Source organism: Dipteris shenzhenensis, chromosome 7, assembly GCF_047967505.1.
Source record: "Dipteris shenzhenensis isolate YYH24624 ecotype China chromosome 7, Dip_SZ_1.0, whole genome shotgun sequence".
Classification (NCBI taxonomy): domain Eukaryota; kingdom Viridiplantae; phylum Streptophyta; class Polypodiopsida; order Gleicheniales; family Dipteridaceae; genus Dipteris; species Dipteris shenzhenensis.
This window is the reverse complement of record NC_141602.1, coordinates 1,486,139-1,504,754: the sequence shown is the minus strand read 5'-3', so window position 1 is coordinate 1,504,754 and position 18,616 is coordinate 1,486,139. Positions and strand designations below refer to the sequence as shown.

Sequence of the window (18,616 nt, the reverse complement as noted above, 5' to 3'; positions counted from 1 at the left end):
TTATAATGGACTTTGTGTCAGGATTACCATGGACTTTGTGTCAGGATTTCCAAAGACAAGGACACAAAATGAGCAAATTCTTACTGTTGTAGATAGACTTAGTAAACAGGCCCATTTCATTCTGTGCAAGAAGAACATCACTGCCATAGAAACTGCTAATTATATATTAAAGAAACCTTTACATTACATGGATTACCTAAATCCATCACATCAAACAATGATCCCAAGTTCCAAAGCCAATTCTGGCAAGCTCTTTCCGAGAACTTAGCTACTAAATTGCAATTCTCCACTACATATCACCCATCGATTGACGGACAAAGTGAAATAGCTAACCAAGCTATTATCCAGTTGTTACATAGTTATGTCCATGACTACGCATCTGTACCTCTGTGTGGGTAATTGTGGATTGGCTGACCAAGATGGCTCCATTTATTCCAACAAATAAAGAGTATAGAACTCTTGAATTAGCAAGGCTATTTGTGGAGCATATCTATAGATTATGTGGGCTATCGACCGATATTGTTAGTGACCGAGATAGCAAATTTTAACAACCATTTTTAGAGGCATGTATTTATGAGACTTCAAATATGAGTATTGCAGAGTAATGGTCAAACTCAAAGGGTAAATCAGGTCATTGAGGATATGCTTCAAGCATTTGTAAGTAAAAGACAAACTAATTGGGAATGGTATTTGCTCATATTACAATTTGCATATACCGCTACCAAGCATTCAACTATAGGTTTTAGGTCTCTTCATGATGATGTATGGATTTCAACCTAGAGCCCCAATTGTTGTGACACTCGAAAAAGAGAAGATTCAAGCAGTCAAAGACTCTCTTGAGGATATGAATCAAGTGCTTAAATTAGCTACAGATAGCGGAGTGACCTAGGGACCTTCCATCACCAATCTGCAACAGCGAGGGACCCAAGATGTTCCAAGCAGTTATGCTAGATGCCATCTCCCATATACTGTCCTTGGAGAAGAGACCGAGATGGGGGTGTCGTATCCTGTACCTCGATTTGGAAGACCCTTTGTCCCTAGATATTGTAAGTCGGGGTGATTGTGCTTCAATGGAGAAGGCGTGGCTCCCCTCTATCAACAGGCTGCTATATCATAGGTAAAGTCCCGCTCCAACCTCTGTGTTTGAGCCACTATCCGAAGGGCCCCCCTCCCAAATCCTTTGTGCTGTGGGCAGCTCAAGAGATTGTGGGATGGTCTCAAGGTCTCCATCGGTGCAGCGGTGGCACATCTGCTCCAACTAGGGCCATCCCATGGGCAACATCCCATGGGCAACCATCTAGAAGAAGTACGTAATCTTCTGCGGTGAGTGGCTAGCCCACAAACACGGCCAAACGACTTCGTGCTCTACCCAATGTTGCTCTCCAGCTTGAGGCGGCAGCTGATGCATGCCATGTATGAGAAAAAAGGCACCTCCATGCTCTTCGAGTGCCCTATGTTGGATGGCCAAGACCACGTGCCTTGATCCCACTGTACCTCACAAAGTCGCTGGCCCTTCCAACAAAGCCACTTTAACCTCTGTCCTACTGGCCCTTCCAACAAAGCCACTTTAACCTCTGTCCTACTCCGAAGTGACTGGTGTTGGGTTGCCAGTCAATCTTTGCCCAAGTGGCCCACTTCTTTGATCCTTTGCGACTCAAGCAAGTCTAGGGTCCCATCGTCTCCATTAAAACACTAACTAGAGAAGCCTCCCCGGCCCCACTCTATAATGCCTAGAGTGGAAGGATCCCAGGGCTTGGTGCATACATTGGATCCTCAGGGCACCCGTGTCCTGGAGAGCTGCCCATATCAACATGGGGGAGCTGAGAGCGTCTGTGATGTCTATCCCTCCAAGACTTAGGGATGGCAAAGTCTACCCCCCCTGAGGTGGCAGAGGGCTCCCCTAGTGCCTCTACCTTAGTGGGAGGATGACTCCAAGCTCCAAAAGAATTGTCCGGGCTACAATCCCACTACACCCCGCTGATATGGGTCCGCTGTCCTAGCATGAGGCCCTCCTAACTTAGGATGCCAACGAAGGGCTTGGTGCGCAAACTCCTCTTGGCATAGAGGGATGACCCGAATGAGTCCTCCAGACAGCTGCTGCCACACCCTATGTAGACTCCTTCAAGGGTGAACCCTTCCTAGTGAGGGGGGCTTTTGAGAAGATCCACCGATGAGTCACGATGAGGAATTGATGGGACTCTTTTCTGAGCTGTTGCATAGCTATCCATACATATTATAGGAATTTCTATATCCGAAGAAAGACTTGGCCAGCGTTCTGCTGGTGACTGTCATGTTAAAACTGCACTGCTTCATTCTAGAAGGTGTGTTTGGAGATGTTCTTGTATTCACGTAAATTCAAATTTTGAGTTGGTTATTTAGCTTCCCGTTTATGGTCTTATCTATAGATGATACACCTTTATCTGCTCCTGTTGCAATTGGCCCAGACATTTCTTTAACAATGACTCTAGTCGAAGTTTTTAAAGAAAACATCGGTGTTTAAAAGTACAAGGGAATAAGCTGAACTTAAGCGAGGGATCAGCATCAATGCATTGGCTGTGGTATTTCAGAGGCACACACCAAACAAGCTGCATCATGAGCCTTATTTGGTTTATAGTGTCATTCTTATCTCACCTTTTACCCTTTATAGATTATTTTGTAAGAAATTGAAGTCTTACTGTTATTCTTGAACTTAAGGGAGGTATCACCATCTATTGAGGTCTGGAAAAAATTTCATATGATGATGATCTGAATATATTGCAATTGATTGTGGGCAGCTGATTTTTCGCACGCTGAACTCATCACGCTCAGCTTTTTTGGCAATCGCATACAAGTCACAATTTTTCGATGCATACCATCTATTTGTTCCAGTGGCACAATGCAGTGTCCTTCTGAAGGTACTTGCAATTCAGTGGATGTATTGCTGTGTAGTAATTGGAAATTTACTGATAGCAGCTGATCCTCAACTTTGGGACTGATTGCTTAATGCTGTTCAGCATATCAAATGTCTGTGTTGACAAACTTCTATGCCGTAAGGCTGTTTGCACTGTTTTTAGAATGGCACCTGGAAGCATGGATCGTGTGGCAATAATCTTACCTGATATGGCAGCAACAAAACTGCAATGGACTTTGGAGTGCTTGCATGGTACATGGTATTTAAAGTTTTATGTAGCTTTTGACAAGCAAGGTTGTCAATTTTAAGAATAGCGATGTTGGTCACAAGATTTAGCTGCTAAACAGCACGTGTACATTTAGGTAGTGCAGTGTAACAGCCTTTTGAAGTTTAGCAGTTGCTTGTTGACTTGTGGTAGGCATCAGGAAAACTTATTGGATCACTTGCACAAATGAACCTGAGATGCAACATGTTGCTCTAGATCGTAAGAGCTTTCCAAGTCATTTAGTTGTCAAGCCTCGTGACTTTAGCCGGCTGCTCGCAAATTTCCAATCTACACTCCAGGAAATCACTTTAATTGCAACAGAGCCCTCACCAATGTCCCCTTCAGGCTCACGGACATCTCCAGAAGGAAAGGCAGTTGAGTTGAGAAGCTACATTGACCCGGTGAAAGGTGGTTTTCGGGGTCTATACCTGCTCATGTTTTGCTTGTATACTCTAGATGCTACATGGCAATGATAGATCACAGAATATAAGACTCAGCAATGGATGGCGAATTGCACAGGACCTAAGGAGATGTTTTTGTTGCATCTTTATTATTTTTTCTCATAAAACTTGCGTACAAGATCAACATTAGCGACTAATCTTGCCTTGATATTTCACGCATGTTCCAGAGAATAATGATGCTGCTTTACATACCCAGCTTTGGATTGATCCTGCTGAGGAATTGCAAGAGTATGCACATAGAGGAGCTGCAGTTGATGTAACATTTAGTGTTAAGGAGCTTAAGGTAATAAGACAGTTTAAACAGATTTGTTCTCTCTTAACATGAGTTTGTAAATACCTTGGGGTTTTGAATCAGACTTTCAGGTTTGTTTTTTAATTTGTGGATTCTCGTAATGTTCTAAGATTTGAAATCTAGTTCTCTCTTTTGTGCTTGGTTCCCATGCACAGGGGTCTCTTTATAAGCCTATCGTGTGACGGTTTATGCATGTTGTTGTTAGAAAATGAAATCACACCAGAGGGTATCCCGCAGCGGAAGACTAATAGATGGACCCAGGAATTGCACGCGAAGTGTTTCGCTATGGAATCAAGCTTCATAAAAATGTGTGTACTTCACAACGATTCATGTGAGTGCAAGCCAACAAATAGACTGTGCATGAAGACAAATATAGAAGAGACTCTTATATATTTCAATCTGTCCACAAACTGGACACAATACAATAACAAAATGCTCTCCTACTATATGCATGTCACATCTGGATCTCTAATCCCACGTGCTCCGTTGAGCCCATGTAGACTCTCTGTCCAAAGGATCCCTTCCACCTTGCTGTCCGGAAAGCCAGCCTAGGTGGGCTGCCACTCTAGCTTGGTCTGCAGCTTCAGCTGGGTCACCTTCACCTCTTGAGTATAGGCCCAAGGCTGCCTCTTTTGCTGCTCGTCTCTTTGTGGATTGGCTGCTCCAAGTGATGATGAATGAGGCCCCTAGGGTTGAAGCCCCTTCCAGAAAGACCGACTAGAACAGCCCCTACCAGCCGACTGGATTGGGAAGGCTATAAGTAGCCTCGAAGGGCTCATTTCCAGGCTTTGACTGGCCCTGCCTGGCCACATGGCATCCAACCACTGGCCCAGGTAGTTCCAGCCTTGTAGATCTGCCTCAAACCTGCCCATAGGGTCTTCCATGGTTTCCCTGTGCATTTCTGTCCTCTCCATGTATGGACAACATCTAGGCATCTGCAAGTCACCCTCCCCTGGGAAACATCAAGCCATAAGACTTTGTGCCTTGTAAATAACGGAAGATGCGTTTTTTAGCCTGCCAATGTGTAGTCTTTGGGCTGCGCATATATCTGCTCACCTTAGATAATGCATACCGAATATTGGGCCTTCTATTGCACAAATAGATGAGGCATCCAACAGCTTGGCTATAAAGTGTGACATCCACTAATTCACCTGCATCATACATAGTAAGCTTCAAGCCCCGGCTCCATGGGATGGCTATAGGCTTACAATCATGCATGTTGAACCTATCCAAGAGCTTTTGCACATACTTGGATTGAGACATAACGATGCCACACTTGTCTTGTATGAACTGGATCCCCAAATAGAAATTTAACATGCCCAAATCTTTCATGTTGAATTCAGCTTTCAACTCAGCTTTGAAATTTGCAATTATTTCCTCATTTGAGCCTGTGAGCAGCACATCTACATAAAGAATGATGACCAAAATATTCCCCCCATCCTTCTTGATGTAGAGGGTGCCTTTCGTGGGACTATTATGTAATGCCTTACTTGCTAGGAATGCATCAATCTTGGCATACCATGCACATGGGGCTTGTTTCAGCCCATATAAAGCTTTATTCAGCTTGCAAACTTGAAGTGCATTGCCAGAAAGTTCGAATCCAGGAGGTTGTTTGACATAAACCTCTTCCTGCAAGTCCCCATTAAGGAAAGTTGTTTTTATGTCCAACTGATGGACATTCCAAATAAAATTTGCAGCCATGGCAATAACTGACCTGATGGTGGTCATCCGGGATGTAGGAGCAAAAGTCTCCTCATAATCTATGCTCTTATTCTGTGCATAGCCTTCGGCAACCAGCCTTGCCTTGTACCTATCAATGGCCCCATCTGGCTTCCTTTTCACTTTGAAAACCCATTTGGTACCAATGGCATGCTTTCCTGGTGGCAAATCCACAACATCCCAAGTTTGATTTTTCTCAATGGACTGCGATTCTTTGTGCATGGCATGCATTCAATGCACATTATCCTTGGCTTCTTCAAAAGAGTCAGGTTCTTCTTCATCAAGAGAGTACCTGCATAAGTTGTCTCAACAGAAAGAGCCCCCCTGCGTGCCTTATTGCACTACGAGTCCTACTAGGTAAAGGTGGCTCAAGCCTACTCTCCTTAAGAGTTTGTAGCAACCAATTCGGAACTGTTTTGGCTGCACGTATCTCTTGAATCTCTTGCGTGACAACATCCACACCCTGTGGAGGTACAAAGTCAGCATGTGGCTGAATCGGGGCATGTGGATCGGGAGGAGGTTGCTATAAATTTTGATTTCCGGCATGAGCCTCAGCAGGGGAACCAAAAGCTATAGGAAGCATCCCCTCACAAACATCCTCTGAAGAAGCTGGAATAGTAAATTCAGCATGTGTATGTGCTGAATTCTCTGAAAAAATAACATCTCTACTCGCAAAAGTCTTGCAAGAAGCAAGATTGTGAGACGATAGCCTTTGCTTTGTGCACTATACCCAACAAAAATACACTTCTTAAGTGCCTTATCTGACAACTTATGTCGAAACTCCACAGGCACGTAGGCATATGCAACACAACCAAAAACTCTGAAGTGATCCACTGAAGGCTTTCTCCCATGCCATGCCTCATAGGGAGTGATTGTCTTCAAAGCCTTTGTGGGAGCCCGATTCAAAACATAATTGGCACACATAAGACCTTCGAGCCAAAACCTATGAGGCAACTTCTTACTAGTAAGCATGCAGCTATCCATCTCCATAAGAGTGCGATTTTTGTGCTTAGCTTAAGCCTCCCTGTAAGCTGATGCGTGATGCCTTTCTCACTCAAAAATGCCTCAAAACTTCTGAGACATATACTCCCCCCCTCTATCTGTGCGAAGTGTCTGTACCTTGAGTCCTGTCTCATTTTCAACCATAGCCACAAAGTGTTTGAAATGCATAAACACTTCTGATTTTGCCTTAAAACCATAGACCCAAGTATAATTGGTGAAGTCATCTATGAATGTAACATAAGAGAGAGAACCACCAAAAGCAGGTGTCCTCATGGGACCGTACACATCACTGTGTATGAGCTGTAATTTTCGAGTAGCTCTTACTGCACCATCCTTCTTAAAAAGAAATCTATGTATCTTGCTAAGGATGCAACCCTCGCATGCATGAGGAGGAGGTGACTCCAAAGGAGGCAATGCATCAACCATAGCATGCTTCTGAAGTGTCATCAAGGTGCCATAGCTCATGTGCCCATATCTAGCATGCCATAACTCTGCACTCTGCATCGCAACAGTGGGAGTGCTCATTGAAAGTGCAAGATCGGATCTTTTCTCATAAATGTCAAGCTGAAAAAGGCCCCAATACAAAGTGCCAGACAACATCAAAGCATAGTCATTCTCTTTGTCTCGGACTGCACACTTAGCATCATCGAATATAACCTGAAATTCTCCTCGATTGAGAGAGGACATTGAAAGCAAATTCTTCTTTATACCCGGCACATAAAGAACATCTGTAATTCTGAAATCTGTGTCATCCGTGGATGTGAGTATGATGTCCTCCACTCCACACACAGAATAAGAAGAATTATTTGCACATGTCACCTTCTTTTTAGTAGGCGGTGGATGCAGAGATGCAAAAAGGCTCTTCTTAGAAGTGATGTGCTTAGAAGCACCACTATCAAAATACCAAATGTTCAGTGTCTCATTGACACTGAGAGAGCGTGCATCCTTTGAAGTGTCATAACTGCAAGTCAAGTCATCCTCAAGAGTGGCTGTAGTATCTGAAGTATCCATTGAAAAATCTGAAATGCAAGACAAAAAGGCATAGTGCTCTTCCTCAAAGTTGGTTGTAACATCCCGTCCATCATGTGCATTAGGAGCTGATGCTCTGAGACAGCCATACATGAATCTCTTTTCTTTTCTTTAGCTATGCGCTTCTTGCATTCACCAATGTAATGACCTGGCTTCTTGTTGTAGTGACAAATGCCCTTCTTCTTGGGCTTATCTGCGTCACCTTTAGCCTTATAAGAGGGCTGTCCTGAATCAGCTTTATGCTGATGTGCGGCCTGATTGGCATGTTGCTTTTGCTGTCCTTTTTCTTTGGACTTGAACTTAGAAAGCATGGCATGCTCGCCAGCCTGTGTTGCCATATTTCTTCTTGTCTGCTCTTTTTGCAACAAAAGTCCTACCAACTCGTGAAAAGAGAGAGGATTGTTGCCCCCCCTCAATGATAAATTCAGCGAGGTGTGGAAACCAAGATAAGACTCAAGAAGAGAATTCAGAGTGGTGGTAATCATCTCTGAATCCGGAATAACTTCATCTATATTCAGCAACTGTTCCCTCAAATCATGAACTTTAGTGAGGTGAGCATTCATGAATCTCCTTCATCCATATGCGTATGAGATAGCTCTCTCTTCAGGAAAGAAACTCTGGCATCATTTGTTGCTGCAAACATGCTCTATAAAATCTCCCAGGCTGCCTTCGAGGTCTTGCATGACCGAATGTGAGAAATATTGAACCTCTTGACAGAAAGAAATAACAGAAAGAGCTTGTGCATCCCTAGAATCCCATCTTTTTTACTTTGCTGTGGGAGCCATTGGAGTAGCAGCTGCTCCAATTACTTGTGCTGCATTTTGACCTCTACCTCTGCCTCTAGCTGTAGGAGTGATAGGTGTAGCCACAGATTCTAGCCTTGCCTCATCTCCATTGACACAATCCCAGAGATGTCTGCCACCCAAGATGTTGCGAACCATAAAACTCCACAAGATGGCATCGTTGTACAGTACCAGACAGTTCAGCACCTTACAGCAGGTACCTGATCGGCATGTACAGTGAAGCGAATGAAGACTTGACAACTTGTACCTGTGGTCTCCTATAAACTCTTTAGAGGATTCAGCACTCACAGGCCAGCATTTTTGAAGGAGCTTTTTTTCCTCCCATGGATGAAGAGGGCCATATAGAGTATATACCCAGGATTCTGAGACTCCTACATTGAGTATTACATCAAGTGGTGGGGTTTACTTGATGATGAGTCATCATGGCAGCCATCTTCAATAGTGGACCAATATCCTTATCTGCTCAGTTGATGTTTTGGACAGATATGGCCATAATCCAGCTGTGTGGAGCTGCTGAAACTTCATCTATTCTACTTACTGTTCTACCTACTGCTCTACCATCAATGTTGTTGCTGTTCAGCATGCATTAGTTGGGACAATTGACAGCTGCAGTAGAGAATACTCACTGCATTCACTGTTACATACATGATATGACTGGATAAGAGTTTCATGTCTTCCTTTTGTTGTTGTAATTCCTTGTTACAGCCCCATTGCAAATTGGAGGACAAATTTCCTTTGGGCATGGCGCATTGTAACAAAGGCCAGTAATTTTTAGCCCTTAAATGGCTTTGTAATAGTAATACTTTTAGAAGGATGGCCTAATGTTGCCACGTGGCATCCTAGGGCAGCCATCCCAAAACACTTTGAATGCAATCTAATGAACATCCAATTACAGCTGAGCCCTGTTTTACTCAAAGCTGAACTAGGATCCCTTCTCTCCTAGACTAGGATCTACATCTTAGGCTGTTGCATGTGCAGTCCCTCACATGCCATGGATCCCTTCATGGTTTCTGGGTACCTTTTGGTGATTATGCACATGGATTCTTATGATTACTTGCTTGTTCTATCCCTCTACTTCTAGTTGCTATCACTTCTGCTAGTCTAGGTTGTTAGCTGGCTTAGCTACACAACCAATCCACCACGGGTTGATCCTGAGGCGGGCCAGAGACAGCTACCATGTGTCAGCCACGCGACAGCCGCCAAAATGCCACAGTTTGTCCAAGCTCTGACATCATTGATAAGGTTGCAGGAGGACATTGGGTACGGGGGGGGATCCCACTCCCCTTGTCCCATAGCCAGCACTAAGGAATGCTCTTGGGGTCGGGTGGGGAGTGTCAACCCTCTCCCTTGGAGGATGATGACCAAAGAAAAGGCAGGGGCCCATCCCTTGTGGGATTTGTGGTCTTGCTCCTTCCCCCTTGCGTATGGGAGGGCAGGTAGAGATGTTGGGGTAGGCCTTCCCATTGGTCTGCATTGTAGGGACTGTGCTGGTAGACCTAAAACCACAACTCCATGGCAAAGCACTCCTCTCAGTGTCTCTGGCATCACCTCCAGACTCCAAAACCATGCTGAAACACTCTCCAATGAACGGAAGGATGGCTGTATATAACCTCGGCACATGTTGAAATAGGTAATGGTAACCCAAGGGATTAGCATTAAGGCTGTACAAAGACGTGGCTGGTCCTCATGTTGCCAAGGGGCAAAGTTTGCATGGGAAATTGAACCTAGGGTCAAGGAGTTGACTTACGTTGTAGAACTATCCCCTTCCATTTTCTAGGATAAGTGGAATATTGTTTCCTTGCAATGAGACTACATTTTCTTAGTACTATCTCAATCGTCCTCATCCACTGCTCGAAGACACCCCAAGATGTGCTCATGCGTGTCTAAATCCAATTTGAAGACACTCTCGCTCTTGTTTCGTTGTGGCACAGGTTGCATCTGGAACTCAATGGCTCTTGGTAGATGAGAGTACACAAACGTTTGTGGACTGTTATGTAGCAGTTCGTAATTGCAGCCTCTCTTGGATGTTTTCTAATACCAAAAAGCTCCGACTACTACATCCCACTTCTCATAGGTTGTTCGTTTCCATACCTGGCTGGATAGGTGATTGAAGTTTTATTGCAAATGGGATGATTGGAGTGCCACTCGACTGTAGTAACATAAATACATGGACTAGTCAAAGCAAAGATGGGACTTCGACGGAGGGGTCTTTGAAGCAGCTTACAAGGTGGAGTGAGAGTGTTGGCTCTAAGCAAAGTAGCTTAATAAAAGTATCCATAGTCTAACCTTTCCTTCAGAATGTTTTACTGACCTTTACTTTGAATGGAAGGTCTAGCTTTTTAGGTTTGATGATTGATTACTTGTAGTTATCCCAAAGATTCTTGAACTGAATTTTGTCATTCACAACCAGGTTTAACAATTGTTCTATAAAAAACGAGGTGAAGCGTTAGTGTTACTAAGTGAGGTGACATGCGTTAAGACAGCAAGGGGTGTCTCGTGGCACCTAGTCCATGGTGAATAATCTTAACAGACACAAATATCTTGCAGGCAGATGTTGTAGATATATGGTCATATTTTATACTGATTGCAATGTATTGATCTTTGTATCAGAATTGATGCTTGATTTCAGTTTTCTTTAGTTTTAGGTGAGCTCCTGAATCATTTGGAATCATGCTGGTATTTCTATGAATTCATTTCAAATGTATGTTCTAGTATTATACATTGAGTAGAGATAGTTTGCTTTTGCAGGCATTCCTTGCCTTCTGTGAAGGATCTGAAGCAGACATGCACATTTTCTTTGAAAAGTCTGGCAAGTATGAAGTCTCACATCAATTTCCCAGCTGAAATGTTCTTTTATTTCAATTCAAACCGTTGATGCAATCTTTTTTTGGTCCACTTCACTTGAGGTGGGTGTGTCATATGTGAACTCGGGTTTAATTTTTACTACTGCCAGCCCAATCCTTCTTGCACCAAGATTTGGCTTGGATGACACGGATCATGCAGATTTTGATGCAACCCTTGTGTTAGCAACCATGCTTGGGTCACAGCTGAGGGATGCCGAAAGTGTTGAAGTTGTTCCTCAGGCTCCACCTAGCTCAAGGCCGACTTCACAGGGCAATGGGTCAACTGCACAAGCAGGCATTGGATCCAGGGTGTCAGCTCAAGGACCACAGCAAACACCCAGGTCTGCGGGTGGAAAGTCTGATCACACAAGAGTCTGGTCCGAGCTCTCTGGTATGCAGCTAGCCTTTGGATGTGTAATTGCTTCAATTTCTGGTTTCACGTTTTCTGCAGCTTCAAAGAACTTGTCATGCATGTTATGGTAATTTGAGTATGCCATGTCAGGAAGTGCCACAAAAAGTTTGGACAACAGAACAGCTAAGGGACCGATTCAGATGCAAGACAGCAATGATGCCAGTGAGGAAATTCCTGTTGCTCTACAAAGACAGCAACTACATGGATCGAATGTAAATCAGGTCATCACAGGAGGAAGAGTGCCTCAGCTGTATCCAATCTTCTTGCCTTTTGTGTAGCATAGGATATGTAGCATGCCAAGTGGAAATTATAAAGCAGTTGACATACCGGAAGGATATACTTTGTTTTGAGTTCCAGAACCAACAGTGTTCATTGCTTTAGTTCAGGAAAGTGCCGATCTGCTTTCAGGCTAGCTTTGTTCATATGCTCAGGCTCTCTTAAAGTTTCTGTATGGTTAAGGAAGCTAAATTTTAGTGAGGGTTTTTCTTAACTTGGTAATTAGTTCACCAGTTTCATCTGATTTAATGAGAGGTGATGCAAACTGGCTTCCTCACCTAACAGGCACACATGCTCTTGCAGGTAACCTCTTTTTCTTCTTTTTGTAATGTGCTGAAAAAGGACGGACTAGAATTGTGTAGATGGCCAATCTTTTTGTAAGTTGATGATGCATGTTATACCTGAGACTTGTCTCCTTACAATCTTCTGCTTTCTTTGCCAGCAGGTGAACAACTGGCTAGGATTCCTGTTGATCAGAATACCATGTCTAGAAGAAATCCAAGCAATTGGTTAAGTGCTGATACAGAGGAAGATGAAGATGAAGATGAAGATGAGGGTGATGATGTATGTGTTCAGTCAACTCCACCTCAAAGAAGAGGCATGCTATAGAAGGGAGAATTGGTGGGATACAATGGATATGGACTGTAGACTAACCCAGTTCCAGGGAAACATGCTCGAGAATGATCAAGCCATTTATGCTTCTGGAGAACACTGCTGCTAAAGTCTGTAAATTTGGGATGTTTTAGCAAGTTAACGGTTTGCCTTGATTCTGAGATTATGATAATACAGTTCTTATTATATACCTCATGATATATACATGTGTGTGTGTGTGGATGTATTTTGGCAAATCCTATTTTGGGGTAGCTATTCTGTAATATAAGCATAAAAAGTTTCACAAAAAAAAAAGAAAAATGTGTGTGTGTGTGGATGTATTTTGGCATATCCCATTTTGGGATAGCTATTCTGTAATATAAGCATAAAAAGTTTGACAAAAAAAAAGAAAAAAGTGTTTGCTTATATATATATATATATATATAATAGAGAGAGAGAGAGAGATGTATTAACATCCACGGGGAGGCCTCACGGGCCTATTTTATATATATATATATATAAAATAAAGAGAGAGAGAGAGAGACAGAGAGAGAGAGAGAAGTAGAAGTAGAAGAAGTAGAATTTATTAGTGTCCTGGGGGGGCCAAAAAATGACCCATGGGACCCGTCTCGATACAATGTAAAAAGAGTCTCCTCAAGGAAAGGGGTCAGGAGTCTATGAGTTCCTGACGACAGGTAAAAAAATGAGTGACAAAAGATCCCAATGCCACCGGAGAGGCAGTGAAGAGAACTGATGTCAACTGAGCGGAGTCCCCCAGTATCTGCTGGTAGTCCTCCTTGATATGTGCATATCGGGGGCACTGTAGAGTTACATGTGCCTCCATCTCAAGTGTCTGCATGTCACAAAGGGTACAGACTCTAGCATGTCTGGGCTGGTGTATCCAAGCTCCCTGCTCAATGGCAAATGTATGAGATCTGGGAACCTGGCGATGTTTCTGCGATATAGAAGGGGGATAGGTGTGCTAATATAAGACTGAGCATGAGTCTCTATGGACATGTATGTAGACCAACATGTGGGATTTATGTTGTCTTGGTAATATTCCAGCTTTACCCTCTTTTCACTTGTCAACCAGTGATTCCGCAAAGTGCTCAGTAAAGACAGTTGAAACTATTGCATGTTGACCTTTTTAGGCGGCATGGTCAAATATGCTTCCACTTTCCATCTGTTGAACCATTTTCTTATGTCGGTTGCCCATCTTGTGCAGATGACCTTACTTTTGTAGAGAGAGAGAGAGAGAGAGAGAGAGAGATTAACATCCACGGGGAGGCCTCACGGGCCTATGAGACAAAGTAAACCAAAAGTGACTCATGCAAGTCGATGTGGGTTGGAGCAACGGGCTCACTAAGGCCCTTGCTAGTAACAATAAAATAGCAAAATAGCATCAGATGCTCAAAGCTAATGCTTTGAGTGCATATCTAGGCTCCATGTATCTCGGCACCATGGTGGCTCTCTGATGAGACGCAAAGAGCTCTTGTATCTGTCTGTCGAGCTGTCTCTCGAGGTAGTGGAGGACGTGGTCTCCTCGATCTGTGTATCAGATGGGCCACTCCTTGTATCTAGCGGTCTCTTGAGATAGACTAGACCTCGATCGTGTGTTATGTGATTCTTTCAAATTTATTTATGAATTTGTTATTTGATTGCTACATTACACAATCACTGCATTAGAGATAGCATATTAACATATGAATCATGGTTAGTCTAGGAAACTACTTTATCATGCTATGCGAAATGTCCATTCAAGCAGCGGCTAAAGGCATGAGCTAAATACAATCTTGCATATTCCTTTCATCTTCACCAAAGGGTTGATGCAAAATGTAGGGTGATTTTGCATAGCTATTACATACCCCTTTTGGTACCAAATTGCATAGATCTCTTGCATATACTTCATCCCCCTAGAGATAACCTAATTATCGAATCCCCTAACAATGAGCCACATGCCTTGATTCTTGTGTGCCGAGATGCTAAAAGATTCTTGGGTTAGGCAAGCTAGTGGCTCCATTTATACATATGGAGTTCTCAATATAAAGTAACCTCACACATTTGTTTGAATTATGCTTTCCTAGCCTAAGCCCACTGATTGTAGGCTTCTTTGGCCAAGGATTATGTCATGTTGTTGATTTTGATTTTCCTTCCTCAAGGGAAATACCCAAACATTTGGATTTGAAGACACTTTTGATCCATGGGATGATGATAAGAGCAAGGACATTTTGTCAAGAATTTTGATTTTGGACATCATTGTATACCTTTTGATAAAGCATTGTACTACACTCTCTTTGTATACAATTGAAGATACTCTCTTTTTGGTAACCTGTCTCCAAAGAATTCAATATCTTTCCCTCTTTCAATACACTTCATAATTCAATGTGATCCTTTTTGGTGTTGGAGCTCTACATTGCAAGTTAATACTCTCTGTGTGTGTGGGAGTTTTGTACTATTTCTATGTTAGAGATTTAGTTTGCAATTGTGATTGGTTATCATGTTGGAGATCTAGCTATTGCCAATGTTGGTGTATATACATGTTCCATGCAATATACAAATGCTAGTACTAGCACTAGCACTGGCACTAACTAGTATTAACTAGTGTTTAGTAATAGATAAATTATAATACAAGCATTGTAGTATCGATAACTAGTAATAGACTTTGAATGTATCTTTTTTGTGCTGGAACTGTACATTACAATTTAATGCTTTTTTTTTTTGCATATTATTTTTGGAGTTTCATGGAGAGCAACTATGATGGGTTATCATGTTTGAGTTCTAGTTAGTTGTGGTGCTAGTGCTACATGTGATAAACCTTATTTCCATAGAACAAACTCTTCACCAAAATTAACGTGGTGCAATGATGTTTCCCCATCCATTCTTAAGAGTTTGATTCACAAGCTCCTTTATAGCAATGCACTTTATGAAATAGAATTCTACATGCTAAACATTGTCTACCTTTGTAATAACTCAAAATTGTCACTAAGTGTATCATGATATCCTATGTATTTAGGATCATCACAGAGGTTTTCTTTAGCATTCATTACTTCTCCAAGGACATTATTTGATACTCCCAACTTTCCACATGCATTAACAACAAAATTATCTCCAATATAAAGAGAATCACTAAGTGTATCATCATATACTTGCATATTTCAGATCATCATAAAGGTTTTCTTCAATGTTCATGCCTTCTCTAGGGACAACAATTTTGCTTTACTAAAATATATTTTCCAAAAACCATGCATGCAAGCACTATAGTTGCATGACAAGTTTTGTGGTTTGGGTTCCTTCCATTTGTACTCTAACAAACTAGAGATGGAGTGTAATGATTGTGCCATTGGAATAGGATCATAGTTGCAACTCATAGATGTGTGCACTTGTCCTTTTTTGACATCTCAAGTCACTCTTGCTGTATCCCCTTCTTTTGATCAATAGGCGGCTTGATCTCCATTTAAGAGTTTTGATAGAAGAAAACTCAATTCATCAACATCTAGTAGCTTCTTTGCATTTACCTTCATATGCTCATACATTACAACTCTCTTCACAACAACCCTTGCTCCATCGTGCTCCCCCTTTCCATGCTTAGGGAAAAATCATTCCATGTCATCTTCATGCCAATCAATGCATGATAGCTTGCAACAAAGAAGAAAGTCTGCTTTCCTTTAAACTAAGGAGCTGTGTCATCTGACCAAACCAATGTTGATTTACAAGTAAGTCTTGTAGGAAATAGCCAACTGCGATGTGTCTTTTGAAACAATGTTGACAAATAGAGTGTCTTACGTAGAAATGAATGGTTTTTTGAATAACCTCTTGTGTAAGCATATCTTATTTGAACAAGAACATTTATAACAAAGCTCTGCAACTCATTTGCTTGATTGTAAGTACTTTTCTTCTCTTTGTTTCTCCCTTAGGACAAAAATTTATAGTCACACCCTTGAAAACCTCCATTGAAACGTGGTGACAGATTCAACTTCTTCGATGGACAAGCTTCATTTAACATGGCCCACACTATCACATTTGCCCATGAGGCATTTCAAATGTTGGAAGATACTTCCCAAAGGCTTGTCATACAAGAAACCTTCCCAAATGGTTCTAGCAATATTGTATATATGATAGATGCACTACAATTAGATCTAGCAATCCCTTACACATATTTTACAATTGCAAGAACAATGGGCTCCAAGTAAACCACTATAAGAACATCACATGGAATTTACTGAATCATTAAGGAAGACCATTTGGACATGTTGAGTGCAATAACATGTATATATGTCCTTCAATTTTCAATCAATAAAATATTTCAAATGCTTAAATGAGTGTTGTTGGATTTTGATGTCTTGATATGATTTCTTAAATTAAAGAAAAAGCTCAACCTGCACATTGCACCATCAAAATTTTAAAAGTTTCTATTGCAAATGTGATCAAATTACAAACTAAAAAATAATAGTGTGCAATATCAAAAACAACAATGCATTATTCACTACTATTAGCTATGCGTTGATTACCACTACTATCTACTAGCACAACCACCACTACGTAGCACTATTCACCTTATTATTTAGCACTTCTTAGTATTGCACCCTCAGTTAAGCCATTGCTAACTAGGAGTCTAGGAGGTACTGAATAGTGGCCTAAGAGCTACCAATAATAATAGGTGGCACTAACTTGCAATCAAACCATGACTAACCGATATTTGACACTACTTAGTACTAACTACAAGTCAAGCCATTGCTAACTAGCATCTTAGGAGGTACCAAATAGTATCTTGAGAGCTACCAATAGCAATAGGTGGCACTACCTAGATATAAATACAGATATCAATGGCACTAACACCAATAAATAGCAATCTTGGAGGTACTAAATTGTAGTAGAGTAGCTACCACCATGAATATTGGCAACAACTATGAATATGTGGCACTAACTATGAATATGTGGTACTAAATAGCAATCTTGGAGGTACTAAACCATAGTAGAGTAGCTATCACCATGAATATGTGGTATTAATTGTTGGCAACAACGTTGAATATGTGGCTCTAACTATGAATATGTGGTACTAAATAGCAATCTTGGAGGTACTAAACCATTGTAGAGTAGCTACCACCATGAATATGTGGTATTAATTGGCAACAACTATGAATATGTGGCACTAACTAGTTGAGTAACAAACAATATGTGGTACTAAGAAGCATAGTCTATCAACAACTAGCACTAATAGGAAATACGTAGCACTAACTCATTCTACCTCTAGCACTGGCAAACTAGTAACAAAGCAAAGCGTGGCACTAGCTAGCACTACCGACCACTAACTATCACTATCCAATAGCACCACTAACAACTAATGCAAACCTTGTTCCAACAATATCAAGGGAGATTTCTCTATGTCAAACTCTAGAATCTCTCCATCAATCTTGAGATATGACTTCATTTGAAATTATGAGCATGTGGTCAATTATGCTTAAACCTTGAGGGCCTTTGTATTTGTAGCCTCCTATTGCTCTAAAGAGGAGAGTGTCATAGCTCAAAACATTCACATAGCATGAGTAATTATGTTCCCATGTGGGTGATCTTACCTACATCTTTTGATGTCCTCTTCTAACGCCTCCTTTCCTCACTACCCTTATCCATCTCCTCCATCCATAATGGGTTTTACCCTTCTACTATTTTGATAGGTTGAGCTTGTTCACTACATGAAACACAATATGTTTTCATGATCCTTAGAGTATATGGTTATGCCCTCTCCCAAATGCATGAAGGAGCCCCCTCATGAGATGTTGCTGTTTGGAGGGGTGCAAAATATCATCCTTCCAGTTCTCTCATTTGTTGTTATCTCCACCCAAGAATATTCTTTATTAGGGACTTCTTTTATGACTTGGATTATTCTCTCCTAGGATTTGCTAATATAGCATGCTCTGCCTCCAAAGTCTCATTTCGCTATGGAGTTTTTGGTGCTTTGGAATCTCATGTCCTTTTTGTGCTCCCCTATTTCCAATATTAAGAGTATGTCACTTTCATTTATCTTCCCATTCAATG

General features: G+C 41.7%; 1 protein-coding gene across 4 annotated transcripts in view; it reads left to right on the top strand.

Annotated features, from left to right (window-relative positions):
• RAD9 (cell cycle checkpoint control protein family) overlaps positions 1-12,872 on the top strand; it is a 37,135-nt gene extending 24,263 nt beyond the window's left edge. Inside the window, exons 2-11 of one of the 4 annotated variants that reach the window (XM_087376864.1) lie at positions 2,775-2,894; positions 3,034-3,142; positions 3,309-3,374; positions 3,501-3,563; positions 3,784-3,899; positions 11,210-11,274; positions 11,415-11,695; positions 11,807-11,966; positions 12,219-12,295; positions 12,435-12,872. In XM_087376864.1, the coding sequence (XP_087232990.1) occupies positions 2,775-2,894; positions 3,034-3,142; positions 3,309-3,374; positions 3,501-3,563; positions 3,784-3,899; positions 11,210-11,274; positions 11,415-11,695; positions 11,807-11,966; positions 12,219-12,295; positions 12,435-12,601 (1,224 nt within the window). In that variant the 3' untranslated portion in view covers positions 12,602-12,872. Of the gene's footprint in view, positions 1-2,774; positions 2,895-3,033; positions 3,143-3,308; positions 3,564-3,783; positions 3,900-11,209; positions 11,275-11,414; positions 11,696-11,806; positions 11,967-12,218; positions 12,296-12,434 lie in introns of all 4 variants that reach the window. The other 3 variants (XM_087376862.1, XM_087376863.1, XM_087376865.1) reach the window with 3 other exon arrangements.
• Positions 12,873-18,616: the final 5,744 nt, after the last annotated feature.